The sequence below is a fragment of the Molothrus aeneus genome, chromosome 14, assembly GCF_037042795.1.
Source record: "Molothrus aeneus isolate 106 chromosome 14, BPBGC_Maene_1.0, whole genome shotgun sequence".
Classification (NCBI taxonomy): domain Eukaryota; kingdom Metazoa; phylum Chordata; class Aves; order Passeriformes; family Icteridae; genus Molothrus; species Molothrus aeneus.
Window position 1 is genome coordinate 14,954,901 of NC_089659.1, and position 18,098 is coordinate 14,972,998.

Here is an 18,098-nt window from a genome sequence, read left to right on the forward strand (position 1 = left end):
TCTCCATTACCAGCAAGGTTTGTGCTTGACTTCCCTCAGGAGGTTTCTCCTGTCTCCCTGCAGTTACTCTTTCATCCTTTCTATATTATGGGAGAAGTTTTTGTGGAAGAGAAACAGGAATTTATTGAAGGGTCTGTGAACATCTTCTGAACAACTTGCACTACCAACAGTTTCGATCAAAATGTGCAAGCACAGATTTAAATCCACAACTGAGTTTTGCATTATATTTGCTCTGCCTTCTTTTTCACCTTTACATTTTCTCAAACACTTTTATTTAAAAAAAGAAAATTCATTAAACGACAAACTGACCTAAATAATGACCAGTGAGAAGATTGTTTCCTTGTAAAGAGACAAGCTGCTGTGAGATGCTGCTGTGCTGCAAGTATAAATGGCTTTAACTATGCAGGAAATTACAGACCTGGTTGCAGCCAAGAGAATAACTTTATTCTGTAGCAACAGTTTGTAACATCTGATTTTTTTTTTAATGTTTTTGCCCAAACTGGCATTTTTATTCGGTACAAAATCCCCTAAAACTATATTTATGAACCATCTCGAATCAAAGCAACTAATCAGAAATTAATCTCCTTTTTGTGTGCCACTGTTTCAATTAGCAAAATTCTATGCTAAAATGTGAATTCTCCTTCTATAAGGAGTCACTGACTCCAGAGGTAAAATCATCCAGTCTGCAGACAGAAACATGGGCCTACATCAAACCAGAAGTGACCAGCACAGGACGGTCAGTCTGAACAGCTCACACTGAACTTGGAGAGTGATGCTCAAATGCTGAGGAATGGTCTGAAAATTGGGAATGTCCTGCAGAGGAAGAGGGCCTGCTCCTGTTAGCAGAGATCTGCAGTACTTCAGGAATGTTTTCCTGGACCACCTTCTTGAGCTGAAGTAGATCAGGAATTCCTGAATAAAGGCAGAACAGACCCGAGTCACTCTTGTTGATTGACTTCTCACCTGCCTGGAAGAGGCAATCAGATACATGTTCCTTCCTTATTCCTTTGTGCTAAAATTCGTAGGAGTTGGAATGTTGGAGATTCCTTTCCACACATTTTGCTCTGAGCCTGGTTCATTTAACTGTGCAACAGCCCCACAGTCACAAATTCAGAGGAAGGGAAATTAGGATTCTGTGCATGTCATAGTCATGGCACATATGATCAGTAATATTAATACATATTTTTGTGGCAAAATAGCACAAAACACATTTTTGTGTTCTGTACCTGGTGTTTGAACTGTCCTTCTGCCTTATTTTATATAACTTTTGGGATGAGTGGATTATTGATCTACAGAAGAGGTTTGTGCTTGGCTAATTTTATAGTTTGTCCTGGGTGATTCTGTGGTTTGTCCTGGGTAAAAATTGATTTATGTGTCAAATTCAGTATTGATTGCAATAAAACATTTAGAGCTTATTAATTTGGGAAGATGAGGATGAGGAATTTAGGATTCTCATTCTCATAGAGTCATTCTCTATTCTCATAGAGTCTGTTCATCTGTGCTTCAGTAAAACCTTTGGCTTAGCTACAGTTTCTTACCTGGTCCCTGAGGGTGAAGGGGGTGACTGCAGAATTGTATTAAACACAAAACACTGGTGTACAAGAATGACTTCCAGGAAGCTTCAGGCATCTATCCCAAAGCAGGAGCTCACACTGGAGTTGTCTGGACTCCCTTGATAGCCAACAGAAAAATGCTGGCACCTCTGGGAGCTGGTGCACTCCATTCTAGGACAGATGTTCAGTCAGGTGTTCTAAACCAGAAAATGTATTTCTTCATCTAATACAAAGGAGATTATTCAGAGATTTGGTGCATAAAAATAAATGGAAAAGTCTATTTCCACTTACAACACACTGGCACAGGTTGCCCAGAGAGGTTGTGGACTCCCCATCCCTGGGAGTGTCCAAGGCCAGGCTGGATGGAGTTTGGGGCACCCTGGGACAGTGGAAGGTGTCCCTGCCCATGGCAGGGGGTGGCACTGGACGAGCTTGAAGGTCTCAACCCAAACCATCCTGAGATTCTGTGAGATTCCAGGTTTTCAGCCCAAGTAACAGGAACAGTGGTTCTGTTAATGCTGTTTTAGGACACTTTGCTCAACTGGGCCTTCAAGGGTGGCTGCCCTGAAAGGCAGAACACACAACCCCAAAATCTGCCTGTGACCCAGGACTGGGCTGGACAGAACACATTTTGTGCTCTGAACAATAAATCCTGCCTTTCTCAAGCCCATCCTGTGAGAAACCTGCAGTTCCCACTGGCTGTGAGCTTGGAGCCAGCTGGAAGGAAGGAAATGGGGCTGCAAATCAGTGTCTGCTGCCTGCCATAAGGTGTTGGGGGTTTTTACATGCTTGGAGATGGCCCCTTGCATTCACAGACTTGGACTTTGCAGAGGCCTTGGGGTCTCCTAGGATTGAGTCAGCTCTGGTCAAAGGATCTGCTCACAGACTTGCTCGCCCCCAAATTCCCTGGGAATCTTCAAATGGCTTCTGGGAAGACTTCTAGTAAAATAAGTTCAAAATCAGTGCTAAGAGTAGGATGGTTTGTGAAACTTTGCTGAGCTTTCTTGGTCACAACCCTGTCAGTTCTGAGTCTCCCTGGGAATGGATTGTAAAAGCTGGGAGCACCAGCCATGTCCTGAGGCTGCGTGTGGAAGCAGTTTTACCCACTCCAGGGCTGCAGGGAGGACCATCTGGCAATGGTTAGGTTGTTGTTATTCGCTGTGTCCATTGATTCTACCCCAGCCCGAGACAGATCCTCAGGCGAGCTCGTGAGTTCCTGTCTGGGAACTCCGCACCCTCCTCCTCCTCCACAAACACATGCAAAAAATTCACTGGGGTTTTCTGCCCCAATTTTGTCTTTTCTGCAGGTTCCTGTTAGCCCTCCATGGCAGACTGGTATTAGAAATCATCTTTCAGGCCTCCCACTCCTGCTAAGAGTGAAAAATGACTTATTGTGGGTTACAAGTTTTTGTAAGTTGTCAAAGTCTGTTTTTTACACAATTATCTTCAACTTCAGAGAATCACAGAATCCCAGGAAGGGACCTTAAAGCTCATCTCATTCCACCCCCTGCCACAGCAGGGACACCTTCCACTATCCCAGGTTGCTCCAAGCCCTTTCCAGCCTGGCCTTGGACACTTTCAGGAATGGGGCAGCCACAGCTTCTCTGGGAACCTGTGCCAGGGCCTCACACCCCTTACAGGGCACAATTTCTCCCTAGTACCAATCTAGACGACCCTCTGTCAGTGGGAAGCTGTTACTCCCTGGATGTTTCTGTAGTCTTGCAGCTGTAGTATTCCCTTCCATGTACATCCTTGGGTACTCCAGGGTAACTCAGTGCCCTTCAGGAGCAGGCACAGCTCTTGCCAGAGCCCAGGCTGGCTGCTGGCTCAGGGCTGGGAGGGTGGATGGCCAGTCTGGAGCACATGGGATTAAACGCTAAGGAAGGAGTTGTGTGTGGCCAGCCCCACTCTGCATGGGAGATTGTCTTCAAAACAGGGAAATGGTGGAGTCACCATCCCTGAAAGGGTTTAAAATTGTGTATATGTGACGCTCGGGGAAATGGCTTCGTGGTGGCCTTGGCAGTGCTGGACTGTAGGGTACACGGTCTCAGAGGGCTTTTTCGACCTAAATGGCTCTTGGAAAGCACTGCTGACCCCACCCGCGGGCACCAATGCGGACGTCTCCGGGCCTCCAGCGTGTCACAGAGCCCCAGGCAACTCCCTCCTCCTCTTCTTCCTCCTCCTCCTTTTCTTCCTCCTCCTCCTTTCCTTCCTCCACCTCCTCCTCCTCCTCCTCCTCTCGGGCCGAGGGGAGCGGGCCGAGCCCTGGCCGCGGTCCCGCTGAGCGCCAGCAGGGGGCGCGCCCCGGCAGCCAGCGCGGGGCTGGGCCTGGGGGGCTGAGCCTGGCCTGGGGGGCTGAGCCGGGCCGTGGGGTGCTGAGCCGGGCCGGGGGGGCTGAGCCTGGCCTGGGGGGGCTGAGCCGGGCCCTGGGGTGCTGAGCCGGGCCTGGGGGGCTGAGCCTAGCCTGGGGTGCTGAGCCGAGCCGTGGGGGGGCTGAACCGGTCCTGGGGGGCTGAGCCTGGCCTGGGGGGCCTGAGCCGGGCCGTGGGGTGCTGAGCCGGGCCGGGGGGGCTGAGCCTGGCCTGGGGGGGCTGAGCCGGGCCCTGGGGTGCTGAGCCGGGCCGTGGGGGCTGAGCCTGGCCTGGGGGGCCTGAGCCGGGCCTGGGGGGCTGAGCCTGGCCTGGGGGGCCTGAGCCGGGCCGTGGGGTGCTGAGCCGGGCCGTGGGGGGGCTGAGCCGGGACTGGGAGGGCTGAGCCGGGCCGTGGGGGGGCTGAGCCGGGACTGGGGGGGCTGAGCCGGGCCGTGGGGTGCTGAGCCTGGCCTGGGGTGCTGAGCCGGGACTGGGAGGCTGAGCCGGGCCTGGGGGGGCTGAGCCGGGACTGGGAGGCTGAGCCGGGCCTGGGGGGGCTGAGCCGGGACTGGGAGGCTGAGCCGGGCCTGGGAGGCTGAGCCGGGCCTGGCAGGTCTGGGGATGCTGAGCCGGGTCTGCGAGTGCTGAGCGGGACAGGCGGTTTTAAGGCAGCTGCACTGTAATGTCACTCACTGCTGCCACTGCTCAGGTGAGACCAGCACTCAGAGTCCCCGCTCTGTGCCTCCTCCGCCGTGTGCCTGCCACAATAGCACGTAAATCAAGGAAACCTGGCCTTGCTGAGTTTCCAGATGAGGAAGATCTCTTGGACTTCCCCACCTGCTCTCACGAAGTCCTTGGAGCAGGGAGCAGTTTCCACCTCCTGTGGCATGGGATGCAGCAGGGCACGGGCTCTGAGTCAGGTTTGCCCTTTGGCTCCAGTCACTGCCAGGTTGGGACTGGGAATAAAGCACAGATTTCTGATTTCCTGTTCAGAGCACTGAGCTGATGTCCCTGGCCCATCACACCTTCTCCATTTCACACGGATCCACATCATCTCCTCCGGCACGAGGTCCGACAGGGGACCCTGGCACAGCCTCACGTTACTCACAGGTGGATTTTGGATTCATTTCTCTCAGTGGTTACAAAGCAGCTGTGGAGCATGTGGAGTGTGTTCTTCCTGACCTTTTGGAGGAGAGGGAATTTGCAGATGATTACTGATGTATCTTTCATTGTGAGATTCTCCTACAGTTCTTTTTAAAAACAGCTTAATTTGCCAGCACTAGGAAGGCTCCATCCTTGCCTGTGCTGAAGGAAAAAGCCAGGGGATGCTTGCCATCGCTGGCAGTGTTTTACTGTGAAATCCCAGGATGACTCTGCCATGGCCAATCCCTTGGGCACCTAGAATTTGGTCATTTTGCTTTAGGTTTTGGTCTACATTGAGAAAGATATTTCATAACCTTCCAAGTGTTTAACAGTGAAAACAAAAACAACACCGTGAATTTTACAGGAGTAGCGTGGGAATAGAAAACATCACACTTTCCCATCAATAAAGTAGAAAATTTACTTTTATGAGTCAAGATAACCAGGTTGTGTCAACACTACCTGATTCGTGTATTGCTCTTAACTTAATAAATCTCATTTCATGAAGATAAAATGCCTCCTAGAGAGCACTTTTGAGAGTAATGATGATAGCAGCATTTTTAGGAGGCAGGAGCATGAGGTGCAGCTCGCTCCAGGTGAATCTCACCTCTGAGGAGCTGATTCCAATTCTCCAAGGAGAGGAGAGCTGGCAGCCAGCCAGGGATGTGATAGGGGAGCCCAAAGTTCAAGTGACCCTCCCTCTCCTGTTCTCCATCTGCACTTTTTCCTTCTTTCTGATAAGCTGGGGTTTCTCCCTCCTGCGTTCCTTGCCATGAATCAGGTTACACGCTGGAGCCAACAGGAATTCCCAGGGTGTTTCTCAAACAGCTGGGAAGGGGCTGCACAAACACAACTGAAGAAACATTCCTTGAAGAATTTTAATCTCCTGGACTTAAGTCAGTTTGTTTTAAACAGATTGAAAAGTACACCATCTATTTTATTAAAATTTGAAATTCCTTGAACCAGGGAATTTTTATGGCATACCATCATCCTCAATCAATTTTGGTTTATTGCTTTTTCAAACATACTTAAAAGTCATGACTGCTTCAAAGATTCAGATAAGTATCACAAGTAATACAAAATTGAGGCATATCCTCCTCAAAACAGTTTCCTTTACTATTGGCAAATTAATAAAGCAAATATAGATTACTTAATTCAATACTTTTTAATTAAATGTGTTTTTAAAAGATTTTTTTTGTTAGAAAAACTAATAATTTGAAACAGGAAAGCTTGTTTGGAAAACTCATTTCAGAAATACCTCCTCGTTTTTTGCCAAGAGCAGAACAAACATCTTGCTTTCATCTTAGTTTGTAGGTGTAAAATTGCAGCTTCCTGTGCTTATCACTGTACATATTTTCCATTTGTTGTGAACCTGCTATCGGAACAGATAATAAAATATATATGAGGTAATAGTTGGAGTACCAGAGGCAAGTGGGAGACAGGTGCTGGATATAAATTTCCTTCAAAACATGTCACCATGACTATAACCATTAAAAATGTGGGGGATTTGATGGCTTTTTTTCTGTGTGGAAGATACTTTTCAATAACCACAGGAAGGTGAAGAACTCCACTGGATGCCACCTGTTCTTTGGCATGGGCTGGCACATCACCTGGGCACGCTGGAATAGATTTTAAAGGGAAATTCTTCATTCTAAACACCATTTCCCAGAAACAGCCACCCACCCCCGAGTTCTTGTGCCCCAGACCGGGGTGAGCGGCCAAGGCACGGGGCTGGCGGTGCCGCCGCTGCCCCCGCACGGGAGCGGGGCATGGCCATGGCAGCTGGAGGGCAGCCGGTAACGATGGAGCCCAGCATGCGGCAATCGGTCCCGGGGACCCGGCCGTGAGGGGAGCGGCCATGAGGGGACCCGGCCGTGAGAGAAGCCGCCATGAGGGGACCTGGTGCTGAGGGGAGCCAGCACTGAGGGGAACCAGCCGCTACCATGGCGACCCCCCTAAGCTTGGCTCCCTCCCTCTCTCTGTCTCCCGCCCCGGTGTTCCCCGGTTCCCCCCGCCGCTGTCACCCCCGCCCTGACGCGGCCGCCCCGCCCGAGCCCCCGCGTCCCCTCAGCGCGGCCGCGCCGCCATGGCTCCCCCGCCCCACCTCCCCCGCACGTCTCGCGCAGCTCGTCGAGAACGCTCCTCCTCTCCCCTTTCTTTCTTCTGCTTCTTTTTTTTTTTTTTTCCTTTCCTTTTTTACTATTTAATTATTTAATTAATTTTTAAAAAAACATTTTCCGCCCTTCCGGGCTCGGGCGGTGGCAGCTGCGGAGCGAGGCGGGGCGAGCGCTCCCGCCGCCTCCCCGCGCCCGCCCTCCCGCCTGAGCCCCAGCCCGCGCCCGAGCCGCCCTCACACACCCACCGCCCGCCCGGCTCCGCATCCCGCCGCTCCCAGCATGGTCATCAAGGTCTACATCGCCTCTTCCTCCGGCTCCACGGCGGTAAGCGGCCCCCGGGGGAAACTTATGCCGGGCGGGGGACGCGGGGGGCGGCCAGGCAGGGTGGGGAGAGGCCGGGGCAGCCGCGGTCCCCTCACGGCGCCCGGCGCTGTGCGGGCGGTGCTGCGGCTGCCGCCGACGGAAAGCGGCATTTCCTCGGTGATCCCGCAGCCCTCACCCTGTGCTGGGAAGGCAGAGCCACCACTATCTGGGGTTTTTTTTTGTTGTTCTTGAAGTTCAATTCTGAATGTGTCGTCCGTCGTTTGGTTTTGATGAGTTTATTCCTCGTTGATTGTGGCAGGCGTGTGTGGCCGCTGTCCCAGTAGCCTCTGGTTCTTGCCCTGTTGGGAATACTGGATTTCGCTTTTCGTGGCCCCAGTGTGTTATAGACAGAGCTCGGACTGTGTTTTTCAAGGGGAAAATAAAGAGATACACAGAAATAGCGGGATTTGTGCCTAGATTCAGGTGTAGCTCTATGTCCTTAGGATCATCTGGTTTCTCTTTGATCTGTGTGAGAGATGCTCCGAGACTGAAATCCGGGGGATTTGGTTGCACTTGCTGTGGATGTGCTGGAGAACTACAAAATGCCAGGGACTCAGAAAATGCCAGCGATTGCAGTTAATGATCAGTGACTTTTACTGCGAGGAGATAAAGAGTCTGAGCTGTGGCTGTATGATGACCTTTTCCTGTCACTGTTCGTGCTTCAGGTCCCTAAACTTTGGGAGGACAGTGATGTACAGAAGATAAAAACAAGCCCTCAGTGCATTCTCCTTCTTTGCTTGAGTGCAGCCATTGGTCTGTGGGCTTCAGCAGATCAAATACCAGTTGGTAAGCTTGGGGTGACGGGCTGCAGATGGCACAGGAGCCTGTGCCTCAGGTGTCCCTGCTGTCCCTCCCTTCCTGGGTCATTTTTAGTAAACTTGATGCCAGCGCTGACAGTGCTGGTGGTGAAAAGCAGAGGATTATTTCATGATGACTGGTGAGGGTCTTGAAATCCTGAGTAGTTCATTCATAAAAGGGATCCAAAGGGATTTCTACTGGGTTCGTACAGAATGATCATCTGTAAGGAAAGCAGCAGATTGGAAAAGTAATCCTTTCTTTCTAATGCAGCTGTTAATAGGTTTCAAGTTGACTGCTTCAGTTGCTATAGATTTTTATCAGTGCTCTCTTCATGGCACCTATTGATTTCTGTCTGTCTGGTGATACTGAGCTCCAGGGGTGCAAGCAGAGCTCTCAATCCCAATTGCGTTTTTATAGTTTTAAATTAAGTTTTTAATTATTAGCTTAGTGTTTTCTACAGTGCTGCCTGGTCCTTGTGTGGGTTGTACATGTTACAAAGCTCCAGTCTGACTAACTGCTGCCTTTCAGGCTCCTTTGTGCATCCCTGCCTGTGGAATTTTGAATGTAGCGTTGGTGTAATCTGTTTTTTGGGGAATTCGAGTGTAATGTGCACATGATTGCCAGTTTTATGACGTGTATATTTATATATATATATATATATACACATGCACATACACTCATGCCTGTGTCTAAAGCTGGAGCAGCTCAAGGGATCTTGTGGTAATGAGCAAGACTTGAACATTCTTAGATTCCTGCGTACACTGAGGGTGTTTCTGTTGGCAGGACCAGCCCAGCACCTCACTGGGTGATGTTTTCTTTCCAGTATAAGAATTTTAATCGATGTTTCAACCTAAAGTAAGACAGAGAGGCACCTCTTCGGAGGGAATGGGAATGAGTTGTTTCTGTGGCTCTTAAAACCGTTGGTGAGACAGGCTTTGCTTGGAGGACCAGAGAAGCCTTTCTGGGTGCTGAATTTGAAATAACCCACTCCAGGAATGGAAAATCCACATCAGAGAAGATTGCTACAGAGGGATGGAACAGAGACAAGGCTGTTTGCAGCAGAGTGACTGAACTGGGTAACATCAGCTTGGGAAGGGCTCTCACTCCTGCTAAGTCATCTTTGTACTGTGGTGACACTCGGCACTGTGTTATTTTGGGTTTTAAAAGGCTAATTTGCCTGAGTAGAAGCAAACCAGAAATAAGTATCAAATCTCCTCCTTCCTGCCCCATTTCTGTAAGCTGAAGAAGCTTTTGTGAAACTGGAAAGTGTCTCCCAGTGAATGGGAAAGGGTTGAGGTTGCTTCACACCTCACGCCCTGGGGCTGTGAGTCTTGGAGGGTGCCCAAATTTTGTGGTCTATTATTGGCAAAGTCCTGCTTTGCTGTATGGTGTAATTTGCCACATCACAGTGTATAAAATGTTTCCCCAAGGCGCTGTTCTCTATAATGTTTATATTCAGTATGATGTATCTGTGAGGAAAAAAACACTGTGTGAAGCTCATGTCTAAGCAAAGACATTTTATGAGTGTGTTTCAAGGGATTTCTGGAAAGTATGATGATTGACATCTTCTCTGGCCTCCTACTTGAATTTCACTCCATATTGTGATAGTTGCAGCACCAGTTTCCTGCAGTGTTTGAAAGTCTTGCTTGGGAAGTGGCCCCTTGTATTTAATCTTCCTCACCATGGATGCTGTGCTGAGCTGTGGGCTGGGCAGGGATGCACGGGGATTGTAATGATGAAGATGAGGTGAGGACACCCACATGGGAATGGAGTGTCATGGAGAGCCTGGAGCTGCTGTCAGGAGCCTTCCTGCATGGCAGACAGGGGAAGTGAGCAGTGTTCCTCAGCCTGGCACAGTGGTGGAGGCTGCAGACACAAATGAGGCACAAATGCCGCATTTGGAAGTGTGGGGACGTTGCAGGAACAGGGACTGTGCTGGCTGTGAGAGGGGTCTCACTGCAACCTCCCATTCCAGTCCTTCAGGAGGTGAAAGGAAGAGGGGCCTAAGAGTCATTCAACTCTTGCTTTTGGTAGAAAAGGATATAAGGAGGGAAGATGATGAATGGCACAAATCCAGTGTGTGATTTTCTCCACAAGATTTTGGTATTTTGTTGATTTTGGGGCAAGAAATTGCCCAGCATCAGAATCCCTTTCTTCCTGAAGGCAACTGGATTGCCCATTTTATTGATCTCATGTGGAAGGGAGCCAGGTGCTTAAATTCTTCTTGGTCTTACAAGTGTGCATTTGTTGCCAGCAACTGCACAGGTCTTGAGTACGGACTTTGAGAGTGTTTGTTTATCCAGCACCACCCTGCAGTTCCAGGGGGATGGCTGACACTGGAGGCTGTGGCTGTGGAACTGAAGTGCCAGCACTGGATGTGGTGGGCTGAGCTCTGCCCTGTGCCGCTGCCAGTGCTGTGGGCTGTGAAAACTGCCACATCAAATGTCTGGTGTCCAGATGCTCCATGGAGCCAATTGCTTCATCTTTGTGATCTATAGCCACATTTCCATCTCTCCCAGCTCTGTCCTCCTCCCTTGTTGTGATGGCAGTGTGAGTGGTTTTCTTTCCTTGCCTCCTACTGGGACTGCAGACACGGCAGAAAGAAGAGATGATCTCCAGAGTCAGAGTCTTGTGTTACACAGACCTGCTGCTGTTTACAGATGGTTTTAGACAGGAAAGGAAATTTTAATTTATTTTTCATTCACAAAGTTAAGGATGTGGGGGGTTCATATTTTTCTTGTATTGTCTTCTTGCTTGGGAAAGGATCTAGGTCTTCTCCCAGGAAGTGAAGATGAAAGTGGTCCATGGTCTGGAGAACATTTGCTTGCAATTACTCTTCTCTTTTCCCAGTAAGACACCAGAGAACTTGCTGGTGCTACTGGAGACATATAACCAGTGCCAAGGGCTTCCTGGAACATTCCAGGGGAGAAGAGCTGTTGGAAATGATGAGAGCATGTGTAACCACCAGCTCTTGTCCCTGCTCAACAGCTCAGTGCTTTGGGAGGGCTGGTGAGGCTGCTTCATTCTTCTGAAGTTTGAATCCCAGGGAGTTAATACATGGAGAGATGGAGATTGTATAAAAAAATGATATTTTGCATTTAAATCCCCCAAGGGCCTTTTCTCTCAGATGGTCACAATAAATGCAAATAATGCCACCCCTACAGAGAATGAGCAGAGTCTGTGTGTTTGTGTTTGTGTTGTTTGGCTGCTGTGAGCTTTCATGGAGTCAGAGAATCGTTCAGGTTGGGAAAGGCCTCAGAGCTCATGGAGTCCAACGGCTTTGCTGTGGCAGGAGGTGGCTCAGAGGGGAAATGCAGCCGCAGCAGGGTGGCTCTGTGCACGCAGCCTTATCAGTGTGGATCACAAGTGTCCCTTGTGCTGCCCCGTTCAGGGCTCCCAGCTGCTGTCCCAGCCCGGATGTCTGTGGTCACGTTTGTCGCTGCGGAAGCCCCAGCAGGGGCAGCAGACGGTCAGGAGCAGCTCGGGAACTTCCCTGGGTTGCCTGGCAGGGCAGTGGCTGTGGGAAGAAAACACTGATAGAAATCTTTGGTAAATAGTCTTGGACTGTGATGCAAGTTTGGGTAAACTCACGCATTATGGGGAAATAAGCTGCATCTGTAGTTCAAATCAATCTCATGGTGTGTGTATGTTTGCATGATACTCAGTTCATGCAGTTTATGTGCCGTGGGTGAAAACTGACTTGTTAAGCTAGGTATTGATATTTAAACCCCTCTTTTGTGGAAGCATAATACATGTGAAGGACTTTTTTGGATACCCAGTGTTCACCAAACAGAGTTTCTCTCAATAAAATGGTAGGAGTTGTTCTGAGTTAGAGCCCTTGGGATGGAAGACAAAATCCGTAATGCGGCTCAAGCTCGGATGTGTTCCATCTGCCTCCTGGTTGTTTTCTGTACAGTCATTGTTCCAAACTCGAGAGAAGTCAAATATTTTGCTTAAAATATTGCATTCAAACTTTTAATGGACCCAGAGATTAAGTTGGCTGCAGTTGTTGCAATAGTTTTAATATATCAAAATAAAAAACATTCTACTGTGCTTAACTAAAACCAGTTTCTGACAGCAGGAGAATGATGGAAAATTCTACTCCACAGTTAAAGCCAGGAAAGGCTTTTTGCTGAGAATTTTTCTAGGTTGTATATGCAGGTAGGACAGTGTTTATTCTGAGGTGGTGCATCAGGATTATGTCTGTGCTTGGGGAGAAGAGGCAGATTTTGGGGAGAGGCTGGATGCTGTCAGCTTGTGCTGGCTTTCCCTCTAACCCTAAACCACAGCACATTCTGACACAGGATGCACACAGCATCATGTCAGGGCTAAGCACTTGTGGGTTTTAAATAAATATTTATAGAGTTGAGCACGGAACTTTCCTTTGTCCTGGGGCATTAAAGTTACACTCACAAAATTCCTGTAGAAGTCAGTGAACTGGCGTCTGTGTTAACGAGCAGAGGGTGCCAAGACTTTCATCTCTGCAAGGTTATTCTGACTCCTTCCAGGAAAGGAGGGATTGGGGAGAGGGGAGACAAAGGGAACTACACCGACATTGACAGAATTCAGCTGTTCAAGGTCAAAACAGAATTGAAATATTCCCTTCTAAGAGAAAAACAAGAGCTACGGATGCATCGTTGCCATAGCCAAAGGGAGCTCTCCCTGTTCCTTGTGCTCCCCAGCCTTGGAAGCACCAATCTCAGTTCTTGGCTCTGACTGGAATGCTGGAAACCTGAACCAAATCCACATCTTATGTCAATATTCTGCTGTTCAGGAATGCTTCTGCTCAAACATGAACATTTGGTGTTAATGCCATTTGTTTAACCCTGGCCATACGCAGGGGAGACTTTCAGTTTATGATTAAATTTAAATGCTTTTGTTGGTCAGATATTTAATCAAGCCTGAAAGAGCTTTGATTGTAATTCTTATCTACTGTTGTTTGTCCCAGAATAAAAGCCTCCATCCAGGAGCATGTCCTTCCTGGGACAGCACCTCCAGCTCAATGTTAAGGCCATTTTCTAACACTGAAAAGGCAGCAGAGTGAGACTGAGCTTTAAAGCACCAGAAAAAAATGTGAAAGGTCAGCATCCAACTGGCCTGACTGAGGATTGTGCTCTCAGGATACAGCTGAAGTTGTTTTCACATCCTGACTTACAGCTCCTTCCTGGACATGGTTTCCCCTGTGAGACGTGGATGTGGTGATTTATTTCTTTAATTAATGATCTGAAGTTCAGTTTTCTGGGGCTGTTTTCATGCATGAATCAGCCTCTCTAGAAGTTCTAAAGGCGCTCGAGTGTAAAATTTTAACTACTACCTTTGTTTGATTGCTGGAGTGTTGGAGTGAAGAGAGGAGCCAAAGGCAGCTGTGGTTTGAAAAAGGATCTCAGGGAGATCTGGGAGCTGGGAGCCATCCTCCAGTGCTGCACAAATGGGTGTTATTCTGCACTGGGCTCTTTCCCAGCAAATGCATGGACACAGACAGAGCAGGGAGGAGAATCAATGCAGTGTCAGAGGGGAAAGCTGTGCCTCACACCTGAGCTACCTGCAGCATAGGAGGGAGGGGCATCCATAATATTGAATCCCTGGATTTCTGGAAAGTTTTGGACAAGCGTTAGCCAGGTTAAAAATCTTCCTTTTTTAAGTCTTTGACAATCTGCAGAAATTACCAGAAGATTCTCACAGAGGTCTGTGCTGGAATCTGAGCAAACAGTGCAAGAACAGCCTGCTATTGCTGTCCCAGCTGGAAAACTGGGAAGCAACAATAGTTGCAAGAATGAGATTTAAACTCTCCTAAAATACTGTTTAGCAGAGAGGTCTTGGAGCCATACTAGGTAATTCTACAAAAATACCATATTCATGGCCATGAAAAGCAAACAGAATGCCAGGAATGTTTAGGATGGGAAAGGGCAAATGAAAAAAAAACCCACTGTATAAATGTGTGGTGAGTCTGTCTTTAGTAGACTGGAATTGTTGTCTTTAAATGATACAGGAAGGTGGGAAAAGAGAAGAAAGTAGGGTGAGATGACCACTGTAGGAGGAACAACCAAATAAGGCAGAATTTGTGGATGATGAGGTGGAAGCTGTGGCTGCCCCATCCCTGGAAGTGTTCAAGGCCAGGCTGGACGGGGCTTGGAGCAGTCTGGGACAGTGGGAGGTGTCCCTGCCCATGGCAGGGGGTGGAACTTGATGGTCTGTAAGGTTCCTTCTCACCCAAACCATTCCATGACTCTGTGAATTCTGCAGTTGAGGAAGAAAGAGCTGAAAAAGTCTGAAATGTGAAAACACCACGTCAGGCATGGGAGAACAAGCAGGAAGGGATTATTAATAATTTTTCCTAATGGAACGACTCGGGGAGAGCGAGTGGAAGTGGCAGGTTCAGAGTAAATGAAATGCTTTGTTTGACAGCACAGATTTCAGGGAGGAGCTCCCTGCCAGAGGACCTGGTGTACAGCAGAAAGTGCATGGGCTCGAGAAGCAGTGAGACAAATTAAGGGGAAAAGTCTCTTAAGGGGTTTAAACATTACTACTACACCTCTGCCTCAAACCTGTGAATTGCTGCAGTCTGGGAAGGAAGCTGGATGTGGGGAAGCTCTTTGTGCTCAGCCTGATGGCGTGCTCTTCCCTGGGATCTGGGACCAGTGGAGACAGGAGACTGCGCTAGACAAGTGTTGGATCCAGCCCAGTAAAGCTTTCTTCTCTTCTTGAACGAAATTGGCTCTGCTCCCAAAATTATGTTAACAGTTTGCATTAAAAAAATTAAGACCATGTTGTCCAGGAAAATGTTGGGTGGAAAAGAAACACGTATGTGTTTGGGATATGTTGAGTTGGTGCATTTCTTACATACAAAACAAACGTTTGGGGATTCCAAGACCAGCATCATTGTGCAGATGCTGACACACTGCATGTTTAGTCCATGTTTAGGGTAGGTGATCACACACCTCTCCTGCCTTAGGCATAGATCAAAGTCAACTGGAACAGCCTGATGGAAACAGCAAACACAAAGCCTCTGGGAAAAATCATGGCAGTTTTCACATATACCCACGTTTTTATGGGAGTACTTGTTGCCAGGCAGGTTTAAACAGCACATCTGTATTCACCTCATGGGATCAACCTCTGGCTGTGCTTATATCACTGGGAATTCTGCCATGGACTACAGCAGGACAAGATTTTATTCCTTAGGAAATACTTAATGCTGCATATCCAAGACATTCCTGTGCACATGTTGCAAATGTATTTGGCCAGAGCAGCAGCTGCAGAACAACTGGCGGAGCAGGAAAGGAGGAGAATAACTCCTTGACTGAATTAAAATATATCCCAAAACATTTTCACTGGATGTGGATAGAAATGAAGTTCAAGTGAAGCTGATTTATGGCTAGTAGATGTTTGGTGGTTTTTGATTTCTCCAGGCAAGAAACACAGTATACGTGAATAGAAATAAATATAAAGGAGCAGGTTTGCAAATTTCCTTGTTAGTGCCCTGGTAATCCTGATTAAGAACTGGAAATTCCACCCTGTAATGCAGACAAACAAGTCCCTTGGTTCTGGTAGCTCAGTCCATGGAACCTTTGTGCCTGAGGAATCTTTCCAATTTTCTGTTCCCTTCCATCACATTAAAGTGTGCCAGGAGGTCCCTGTGAGAGCCTCCCTTCATCTGCAGAGGTCTGGGCTTTGTTGTGCATGCTGTGGAAAGATCAAAGTAAATCCATAATGCTAACCTGGGAAATGTTCCCCTCAGGAATTTACACCTGGAGGAACTGAGGAGCTGCTGGACAGACAGCTCCATCTTCCATGGAATGATTTGGGACCCAAGCTGGCAGCTTGGAAGGCACTGGGAGAGCCATCACCTCCCACTGCCAGCCATCAGCATTAGGCTGAGACTGAGGAACAGCAGGGGAATGAAGCCATTTTGGCTGCTTGCCCAGGCCTGGAGAACTCCATCCTACAGCAAATAAACAGCTGGGGACTTAAACTTTGAAAAAATAAAATGCTGTGTGTATTTATCTTCGTTTCTGATTGGGGTAAGCAGATGCTGGCTTGCACTGAGGCAGAAGGAAGCTTGTGGTTTAGGAAAAAAAAAAAAAAAGCAGATACCATGGTGACAAGAGGGAAAGAGGGATCTATAAAACTTATAAAAGACAGTGGGGAGTTGCAAAGTAGCTCCAGGTCGTGGCTCCAAGGCATGGGCAGCATCCAGATGAGTGCTCCTGCTCTAGGGTGAAGGTGGCACTTCCTGGGGGCTGCAGGGATGCAGTGGGTGAGAGCAGCTGGTGATGGAACAGCCTCGCTGTGTTGGGAAATGCTCCATTTTGTTAATTCCTGAAAGAGTCACTTCAGGATGTCCCCTGAGAAGCCCTGAGAGCACAGCCCAGGCACTGGCCTCCCTGGCTATGGCAGGCAGAGCTTGGCCGACTCCTGTGTTGTTTCAGCTGCCCAAAGTGCTGGAAGCTGCAACATGGCCAGGTCTGGTGAGAACAATTTATCTCTCCCACTTAGAGACACAGTTTTTAGACAATATTTTGTCCAAGTAACTTAGAGAAGGATCTGGGGCCTTCAGGATTATTCACACTTGAAATGTTAGCCAGGGCAATTAATTACTTGGTCAGAAAACTGCTGCCCATCCAGGCTGTGCTCTGCTGAATCTTTCCTCTCCAGGAAGCTTTTTGGATGCTGTTCTATCTCATGGCTCTTCTTGCAAAGAGGAGGAAAATTTGTATTTAATCCATAGCTTTTCCTCTTCCTTTGTATTATGATATTTAGGTATTTTAGTTGAAGAAATAAGCTTTGTTCTCTCTTAAAGAATTACTTGGTTTAGTTTTAGAACAGCAGTCAGCAAAAAGACTCTTTGTTAACTAAGATCTGTGGTATATGAATTCTTCAAAGATAAAAAGTAATACACATCAGAGGCACCTGGATCCCTGAGGCCATGTTGTATTTCTTCTTAAAGTAGTCTTTTATTTAAAGAATAAATGCCTGGCAATATAAAGGCAGTGAAACAGCAATTAATGCTGTAAACTTTTACTCCTGTCGGTTAATTTAGCCTCTGTGTGCTAAACCATACAGGAAATAAACTTTGCTTTTATTGTAAACCACAGGGGCCTCGTGCAGAACTGTCGGTGCTTAACTCCTTCCCTAACGTGAGTTCAGCTCCTCACACAAGCACAACCAAACCTGTTTTCCCTCTGCTGTGCAGGGCTCCTCATCACCAGCAGAAATCCACAGCTTCTGAAAAATAATTACAGGAGCAGCTGTTTCAATAAACCCCAAAGTGCAGCCCTGTGTGTGCTGTCATCTCAGGCTGCTTCCCTGGAATATTACTGGAGTGCTGGGCTGGTGGGAACGGTGAAGTCTCCGGGGCACTGAGGTGGGACTGGGCAGTTTGTGTCAGTTCTTACAGGGTGGGGCTGCTGCCAGTGCTGCACAGACCCATCCTGGCATCTCCATGAAGCTGAAGATGAAGGAGAAATAATTCTTCTGGCTTTCAGAAAGAGGCTGGCTGAAAAAAACAGATTTAGAACCTGACAACAGAGGTGAGGTCCAGACTATCAGGACTTTTTAAAGCTTCAAGCAAGCAGTCAGGTGACCAGCAGCCCCTTCAGGGCCTTTCTCCTGCTTTTCTCAGCCACATGGTAAATGTTTGAGTATTGAGGAATATGTCATGTGTCAGAGAGTTGTCTGCATCTTGTGATACTGAGCCTCACTACCTTGTTGGAGATCAGTTTTCTGTGTGGTAAATTGCTTTACAGTGTGCAAAGCCTGTCTGTGGGGCTGGGCTGGGG

The 18,098-nt window shown here is 48.2% G+C and overlaps 1 protein-coding gene across 1 annotated transcript in view; it reads left to right on the plus strand.

The window, feature by feature from the left end:
• Positions 1-7,333: 7,333 nt before the first annotated feature.
• SH3BGRL (SH3 domain binding glutamate rich protein like) overlaps positions 7,334-18,098 on the plus strand; it is a 30,267-nt gene continuing 19,502 nt past the window's right edge. Inside the window, exon 1 of the mRNA XM_066559554.1 lies at positions 7,334-7,485. Within this exon, the coding sequence (XP_066415651.1) occupies positions 7,441-7,485 (45 nt within the window). The 5' untranslated portion in view covers positions 7,334-7,440. The remainder of the gene's footprint in view (positions 7,486-18,098) is intronic.